The sequence below is a fragment of the Cynara cardunculus genome (genome assembly GCF_001531365.2).
Source record: "Cynara cardunculus var. scolymus isolate 2C chromosome LG 2, CcrdV1, whole genome shotgun sequence".
Taxonomy (NCBI): domain Eukaryota; kingdom Viridiplantae; phylum Streptophyta; class Magnoliopsida; order Asterales; family Asteraceae; genus Cynara; species Cynara cardunculus.
In genome coordinates, this window is record NC_037529.1 from 58,998,153 (window position 1) to 59,007,746 (window position 9,594).

General features: G+C 31.8%; 1 protein-coding gene across 1 annotated transcript; it reads left to right on the forward strand.

Annotated features, from left to right (window-relative positions):
- The first annotated feature begins 4,568 nt into the window (after positions 1-4,568).
- Positions 4,569-6,077, forward strand: LOC112507240 (F-box protein PP2-B15-like). Its single transcript, XM_025111725.1, has 3 exons — positions 4,569-4,891; positions 5,002-5,120; positions 5,289-6,077. The coding sequence occupies exons 1-3, from the start codon at positions 4,631-4,633 to the stop codon at positions 5,746-5,748; spliced, it is 840 nt and encodes a 279-aa protein (XP_024967493.1). The 5' UTR covers positions 4,569-4,630; the 3' UTR covers positions 5,749-6,077.
- The last annotated feature ends 3,517 nt before the right edge of the window (positions 6,078-9,594 follow it).

The window sequence follows — 9,594 nt, forward strand, 5'->3', positions numbered from 1 at the left end:
TATATATATATATATATATATATATATATATATATTAAATGCAAATTTAATAAACCTTTTTCAAAAAACACTTATTTTTTTGGATAATTTTGGGCGTCGACCCCAGATTCAATCATCTTACATGATCCAGTTGTACACAACACGTACGTATATGAGTTTTTCCTTTTGATAGATGGTTATTTTAGTCTTTTATATCTACTTTTGTATCCACATACGTAACTTATTTGTTGGGCACCAATCTTAGTCTTTCTTTTTGTATTATTAATTGTCGATACCATCTATCGTTTGTATGTTAGAATATTTCCTTCATGTCTTCCTTCATTGCATTTATTATTTATTGAACTCGTTACTTGTTTACATGTAACGTGTTCACTTGTTATTTTTTTTAAAAAAAATTTGTTGTATGAAGTAACGATCTTAATGAAAACAATCTCTTTACCGTTTAAGGTTAGATACAAGGTTTGTATAGATTCAATCCCTCATACCTTAATTTTTACAATTTTTTTTATTAAGTTGGTATATTTTTTTTATTAACCTGGATATTCAACCCGCTATGCGAGTCGACTAATCTCAGGGCGACCACCTGTTTTGCAGATAGCACGAAGTCACCGCATTTGAACCTCCGTGGCCACAAGGGGATTTTTATTCCTTATTGGATTTGAACTTGGAACCTCCTGATACTTTTGACCTTTGGAGTCAAGCTCAAACCAATCAGACACCACCTTTGTTGTTAAGTTGGTATATTTTTTGTTTTATAGTTTAGAAATGCAAATGGCTATAATTAATTAATTATTATGATTATTGATATACATATATGTTATGTTCTAAAAATAAATAATAATATTAGTCTAAGGGGGGTGTTTACCAAAACATTTACCCCGTAAGCATTTACGTGAAAAATTTTAGTCCATCAAAACGACATTGTACGCAACAATTTACCCGATAAGTGCTAACTGGGTAAGACTCTCGGTCATCGCTTTCGCTCTTACCGGGTAAGATTCTCGATTCTTTGCATATATATATCCGGTAAGGTAATATGACTTGATAAACGTTTGAGAAACGATTTTTAAGGGATTGCAGCCCCTTTTTAAATCCACTTGTTACATGAACCTTTTTATGCGACATTTTCAATTACAATTGTTGATGGCAATATTTAGTTGATTATACATTTTTTATTTTATTCATTTAAAAATATTTAATTTTATAATTAAACTAAACATAAAATTCAAAAAGTAAACCTTTTACTTATGGATAACACATTGGACTTTAGACCCATAATTGGTTGTAGGCATGGATTGTAGGGTAGGTGTGTAACCAGTTGTGAGAAAATCGGTCCCTCAAGGTTCCGTTACGACTCGGTCCAAGTTTATGGGTTTAGATAGGTACGATATTTAGAATGTGTTTGGGATTGCTTATTTGAAACAACTTATGTTTTTTTATAAAAATACTTATCAATTTATTATAAGCCTGAAGAGTTTAACTTCTTTAAAAACTCCTTATCACCGGTTTGGCACGGTATAAGTTGTTTATCTAAACACTAAAAAATGCTTATTACCGATTTTACACCGGAATAAGTCAATAAGTTGTTTTTATAATCAATCCCAAACACCCCCTTAGTTGGAAACCGGTTAAGGGCCGGTCTAACGTCGGTTTGCGTCTATCCTAATTCAATTAAAATTAAGGTATGCTATCGTCTGTTTGATAGATTGTTAAAATCGTAAACATATACTATTGGGTTATTTATTTATTTTTTTATGATCCATGAGAATTTTTTTGAATGACCCAACATAATTGGTCCAATATATTGTCTTGTATCACAAGGTTTTATGATAATAAGAAAGTATGAAAATACAAAAAAATAAATAAATTCTAGAGACTGAACCGTCAGATGGTCGTAATATCAAAAGAATAGCTTTACAACATCTTATTCTACATTCTCAACAGTGGGGATCAGTTCTGGAGGTCTGAAGGTCGTGCTTTTACTATTCGACATAAAGCAGTTTTTTGCCTGATCTTTCTTCATATTTTTTATTAGTTTGATTACATACTACTACTACTAGTTTCAGGATTATGGTGATTGTTTTGTAGTTTTATCTAGTCTAGTTTAGACTTTTGTATTGCTTTCGTAACGGTGGTTATGGGCTTTAAACAGTCTAAGGGGCCGTTTACCCAATTGCTTACCGATAGGAGTCAACACTATGATTTAATTTGATGCGTAAGATTTTAGTAATATCAAAACATATCAAATGCAACAATTTACTGGGTAAGTGTTTACTTGGGTAAGAGTCGTCATCCTCACTTACCGGGTAAGACTATCCATCATTCTTATCGCTCTTATCGGTAAGATTCTTGACCCTTCTCATTTCATCCGATTAAGAAATTTATCCGGTTTAATAAACGACCCCTAAATATCCCATTGCTTTTACTGTCATCTGAGGAGTTTTTCATGTTAAAATTTGTTTGTCACAAAAAACACCATTGATTATTATTGCATTTTATATACCCTATTTGTTTTCATCTTCAAAGGTTCATATGGGTCAAAAAAAAATATTTGGTCAAACGAAGATGACATTTATTATTTACACTCAAAATTTGGGCCAAGAGTTTTTCATGGAAGTCGCTTGGAAAAGGGGTGGCTAAAAAGCCTTTTGTTGAATTGACTTTTAACTAATTCATCCTTATTTTCCTTCTTTAACAATCATCACATTAATAAGTTACTTCTTTATTAATACTTAAACTATTCTAAAATATAGTAAAGTTGTTATGATTTCATAAATGCTTTCAAACATATCAAGGGTTTTTGGATTGCTTATTTGAAACAACTTATACTTTTTTATAAAAGTGCTTATCAATTTATTATAAGTTAGAAGGTTTAACTTCTTCAAAAACTTCTTATTACTGGTTTAGCACCGGTATAAGTTGTTTATCCAAACACTTAAAAGTGTTTATTACCAGTGTCACACCAGAATAAGTCAATAGGTTGTTTTTATAAGCAATCCCAAATACCCTCTAACTTATAAGTAATTCATGTTTGGTTGATATGTTAGTTGAAAATTTAAAAAAAAAACAGTTAAAAAATTTAGTGAACTTTAACATTTAATAATATATATAAAACAAATAATTAATTATATAAGATGTTAATTTAATAGCAGTGTAAGTAATATATCGAAAATGTTAATTAGTAGAATTTTATATAAATATATATTATAATACAAATTTTAAACATATCTAGAGTAAGTGAGGATTTCAAAGAGTGATTACATATAGTTTGAGTAAGAATAAAATGGATCAAACTTAAATATTTTAATTAATTAATAATTTCTCAAAAAAATAATCAGACCAATATTTTATTAAAATATTCATCACGTTTTATTATTTATGAAACAAAAAACTATGATTTTAAATTTTATATTATTTACAGATTAAAAATTATTATATTTGTATTTGACGACAAAATATATTAAAAAATAATTGATAAGATCAATTATAATAAACTAAATAATTAATAATCTATACTAGTAAAATTTGAAATCAATATTAATTAATAATTAATATCAATAACTAACACTTAATATTTATTTATAATTATGAATAAAAAATGGTAAAAAAAAACATCTCAACGTTTCAATAAACTAATTTATAAGCTATATGTTACTCATCTAAACGATAATATATTATCATTCAAATAAATTCAGAAAATAAACTAGTTTATGTTTATCAAACATCATCTTTATGTGAAAAATTGAGAAAAAAGTATTCATAGATATATTATTATAATTATTATTTTTACTTTACAAAGAATATTATACATTTTATGTAACAATATTTAATCGTTGCTTTTTTCTTAGACATAAGTTTGTTGACGAGCCTACATCCTATGTTGAACTAGATAATCCCGTAAACAAAATGACATGTAGTATCAATCACAATGACAATCCACTATTAAGCTAATAAGACCAAATGTTGTTGTATAATGTATGGTTGCATTTCATTGAATAAATTGTACCTCTCTAGAATTTGAACCTTATTCAAAAAGCCGAAACACTTTTACGACTCAAATTCCATGTTACAAGTTGTGAAACACTTTTATGACTCAAAACAAGGGTAGTGTATGATTGGTTTGAGCTTGACTTCAAAGGTCAAAAGTATCTGGAGGTCTCAGGTTCAAATCCAAGGATAATAAAAATCCGGATTAGTCGGCTCGCATAGCGGTTTGAATATCCAGGTTAATTAAAAAAAAAAATACAAAGTATATATAAAATTACATTATATATGGAATACCTTTCTTTTAATCCTTGGTTGTTATTGTTGATGACCTTTTCCATATTCCAAAAACAAGGTTCCATGTGCATGACCCACATGATTGATTGAAACCCATATATTCAAACTCAACCAAATACAGCGTTCCATAAAAGCCAAGCTTCCCACTTGCAATTAAAAGACTTGATGATCACATCTGGTCAACCACACTGCCGTAGGTTTCCAAGAAACAACCACCCCACACCCTCCTCAACCCAAATGCCCTTAGCTACTATATATAAAACCACCCTTTACACTACTCACCATATATCCATAACTCAACTACTTGAAAGCTCCATTTCATCATTCCAAGAAATCTTGAAACCTAAAAATGGCCACCAAGTTGAACATGTTGCCAGAAGACTGTCTTTCCACTATTCTATCTTTCACTTCTCCAGCAGATGCATGTAGATTAACGATTGCAGCTTCCTCTTTGAGATCGGCTGCCGAATCCGATACAGTTTGGGCCAGATTCTTGCCATCTGATCTCCCAAGTATTATATCGAGAGCACATTCTCAACTCGACTTTTCTTCGAAGAAAGAACTCTATTTCCAGCTTTGTGATTCAGTTCTTGTAGATGGTGGAATTAGGGTACGTTAGTTTCTGGTTCATTTTGTTTTGGGTTTTTTGAAGAATTGGGTTTGAAGCCAATTTTCTTTAATTGATTAAAGTACTGATTTTGTTTTGCTTAATCCATGCAGAGCTTTTCATTAAACAAACTAAGTGGGAAAAAGTGTTGTCTTCTGTCCGCAAGAGCACTTTCTATTTCCTTAAGCAATGAACCAAACCATTGGAGCTGGACATCCCATTCTGCATCAAGGTTGGTTAATTTAAATGATACCAAGAAAGTCAAAGTTTTACTTTTGTCGTCAAATGTGTTTTTTAATTCCAAATTTTTATTAAAAATAAAGTACTTTTTTTTTCGTAAATATTAGTATGGGGATAAAGATAGATATACTAAATTCCACTTAATTCTCATGAATTACAGATTTTCCGAGGTGATTGAGCTAAAAACGATATCCGGCATTGAAATCGAAGGAAGAATAAGCACCGACAACTTGACTCCTAAGACGACGTATGGTGCTTATCTCATCATAAAAGTTTCTGATCGTGCATTTGGGTTGGACTCAATCCCATCTGAGACATCAGTATCCATGAACGAATGCTTGGTTACCAACACCGGATATTTATGCCCTCTCGACAACAAAAAGCAACAACTGGAATCCTTGTTTTTCATGAACCGAAGGCGAATGATGGAGAAACGGGTGGTAAAAGGAGAAGGCCGACGTCCATGCAAGAGAGAGGATGGATGGATGGAAATCGAGCTCGGAGAGTTCTTTGTTGGAGGAAAAGGTGAGGAGGTGAAGATGAATTTGATGGAAGTTAAGGGTCATCAACTAAAAGGAGGACTCATCATCGAAGGAATTGAAGTCAGGCCTAAGTGTTAACTCCAATCTTGCAATTCATTCAAGATTACTTAACAAACTACAAGAAAATGAAGAAATATATACAAGTTTTGTTTGAAAAATCAAGCAATTGTGGAAAAAGTAGAATTCTTTATTCATTTTTGTATATCTAGCTAATTCTTTCCATTAAATCAATGGCTGTCAATATATTATTCTCTTATTTATTTCAACATGTACGTATTGTTACCTCTCTTCCTACCCTTGTCCAAATGACATTTTTGAAAATTGTGATACAACCATAAAGATATGTAAAATATTCATGTAAGGATGTGTGTAATATGACTTTGCAAAACAGAAAGTTGTAGGTGTCTTTATATGACTGCAACCTTATATTCAAGCATGGACGTGGGTAATGTTTTTTTTTTTTTTTGCAAAACAGAAAGTTTTGGGTAATTTAACACGAGCGCACTTTATGATCAAACATAGATGGGCATGGTGTTATTTCGTGAAACTAGAATATTTGGGTCTTCAAGCATGACCGCACCTTATAATCAGATTTGGCCATGCACGACGATAAGTACGATTTTTCTAGTTTTTACTATTGGGATCAGATTGAGATTCTACCTATGGATTAGTATAAATAACCAGAGTTCCATCATGGTAGAGAACGAAATTGAGAACTTAGAAACCCTAGTCTGATTTGAGAAAATATTGAGAGAGATTATACGTAATTTAGGGGCTGTTTACTTGCTTCTTATTGACACTTATTGAATAAGAGCCTCTTACCATGATAAGAAGTAGAATGTTTACTAGTCACTTATTATGAAAAAAGACTCTGATCGTCCCTCTTACCCGGTAACAATCGGTCAGCAAGGATTCCCCTCCTTATCGCAGTCAAAGATACGGTGCTGATTTTTTTTCCGATTTTATCCTCCATTCCCCCTATTTCAATCGCATTCTTTATCCTTTCAAGATCAATCGTCCCTGTTTCAGAAGCAATCAAGACTGCAGAACTCTTCATTATAGTTCATCGATCTCCTGTTTTCGTCCTCATTCTCTCGTTCGCCTTCCTCTGTTTCTCATCGAAAATACGCTCTAATCAAATTTCAGGTATGTCATTACCATTCGTTTAAGTCTAAGGGCTTCAAGATTAGGGTTTTTATTTGATGAGTAATGATTTGTTATCGTTGATCTATTTAGGGTTTTTCTTTATGTTTTTGGTTGATGAACAAATATTTGATTTTGTTTGTTTAAATCAATGATTACCATTACTACTACCCTTGTTTATGCTTTGCACCTTGAATCACAAGTTTCTGGAATCATTTCACCTGCTGATACTTTTCTTCATTTCTTGGAATAAATTTGGGAATTCCTATTTGTGTGCCATTTAAGTCTGATAAAGATTCTCAGAATTCAGGATTGGGTTTCATGACAATTTTGTTCAGTTGGCTCTGTCCTGTATATCCCAAATAGGTAGCATTGGCTCTACGCCTTACACCTTGAATCACAAGACATCCAAATGATTTGGCCTCCAACCAGGGCTTGTAGTCTAGACAGTAACTTGGTAGGCTTGTTGTGCTTGTGTAGTTATAGAAATGTGCATAACCCCCAAGGACCCTAACTAGTTTTGGTAAAAGAGCTTGTGTGGTCTTTTCAAAAGAAAGAATGTAAAACTTGATTTTCAAGTCTGCTCCAGTTTGGTTTTTAACCAAAAAATAACTTGCACTTGTATAAGCACATACAAAAAGACAAGTTTCAATTTATACCATTTATTGAACTAGTTTCAAGGTGATGATGTGGATATAGGCGTATTCATGGTAGTAAGAATAAAAAACTTTGAATGTGTTGTTATTTTCTCAAGATCGGACCCCCCCTTCTCCGCCAAAGACTGATGAAGCCAAAAAAAATTGTTTCAACATATAAAGATTGAATAAGGCAAATAACTACAAGCCTTTAACTAAAACAAAGAAGAGAATACGAGTGAACAGAATTATGGTATTACAAATGTAAATTTCGGAAATTATATAACAGAAATATGCAAACCAAGGTTTGGATACTAACAGGGTGGTGTTAGATACAACAGAAATATGGAAACTGGAAAGCTAGAGTGGGATACAAGATGATCCAATGGGTCATTCAACAAGAAGCAACAAATATTCTGTAGATGAAGATCAGTACCAGATATCACATGTCTTATATAACCTTGTAATTGTTCACCAGATATCACATGTAACATCCCATTCTAAAGGTTAGATGAATATTTAGATGTTTGAAAGTTTCGGGGTAGAATTGTTTTATAGTGATAATCAAGGGGGTTATAATGTCCTTCCCTCAATCTAGTATTAATATAAATAGGAGTTTTAAAAAGAAAAAAAGAAAAGAAAAGAAGACTAGAATTGGAGAAGGGGGGGATTAGGAGAAGTCGAGAAGAAGACATCGATGGGAGACGATTCATCCTTGCTAGTTTTCATCTAATCGTCAAATTAAGGTAATTTTTCTCATGTCTTAGCTTAATTTCTTGTTGTATTTGATGTTTAGGATGATATTGGATTCAATTTTTGGGGTTTTAGGGCTCAAATTTGTGTTTTAGCGGCTGTCTATGTAATTTCTTTGAGAAACCTAGTTTTATGATGTATATTTTTAGCCCCAATTGAGTTCTAATGTGTTATATCTTCACTTTGTTGCATTGGAACCTAAAATGCTTCAAGGATTGAATCAAAGTGGGTATTATACATCTTGATAGTAGAAGTATTTTGTTGGGTAAGTTTACTTCATGTTTAGGATAGTTTTGAGTTCATCTAAGATGTTCAATCATGAGTGGAAGTTGAAAAATTATTATCTTTGACAATCTTTAAAAGTCAAAGTTTAGTGATGAAATTTAAGACTTTGAAATCTTCATAAAAATATTAAGATGATTGTTATGGTTTGTTTCTTGGTATCATTAAGATGTTATTAGATGGATTGATGAAGAAAATTTCCATTCAAGCATGTTTTATTGATATATTAAAGGTTATGTTCAAAACAGTTGACTTTTTCCAAAAAGTCAAACTGTTTTGCCTAATTTTTAAAATTGAGTCGTTATATGCAAAATCATGGATTGAAGTTCGGTGGATATAGTTATGATAGGTATATAAAGGTGTTACATTGATTATTTCAATGTTCCTTATAGGTTTTGATGGATTTTCATTGTTAAAAGAAGTTTGAGTTGGGTTTGATCAATATATGAACATTTATGCATTAGTTAGGTTGTGAGTGCATAAATGAATGCGTGAACCTTATAAGCATATTTCAATGTGTATGATAAGCATATTTTGGAGGTTAGAATGTGAGCCTAGAGCCTCGGGTGAAAAATGAGCAAGTCATCGGACTAAGTTAGTTTGGTGCTGAAAATTTGTAACAATTGTATAAAATCACTCGTAACTCGGATTTAGACGTGTAATATCAATCTGGAACTGTTATGAAGTCTTCTACAATCAATATGTTTTGATCATGAGGTAGTTAGGGCTCTAAATAGGTCAAAAAAATGGGTTTTTGCGCAGCTGTCCATTTTAGACTCAAATAAGAGTTTTGTTTCTTTTAAACCCATGTATGAGAAGGTTCAAAGTCCATTTTTTTTAGTGGTTCTTGTCGGTATGTATATTAAGATAAGTAAGTTGTCTAAATCTTTTGTTAGGATGTTTGTATTGATGTGAGAACCGTGCCTGTGGATTGTTTAGGTAGCACGGTGGATAAGCAAGTTGGGCACCGGCGGGATCTCAACTAAATAGGCTAAGGTGAGTTTCAAGTAGATTTTAATGAGGTACACGTCGAACGTAATTACCTTTACATAATTTATTTTGTTTGACATATTTTAGTGATTAAAGTAGAAAATGCATGATTTTAAATGAT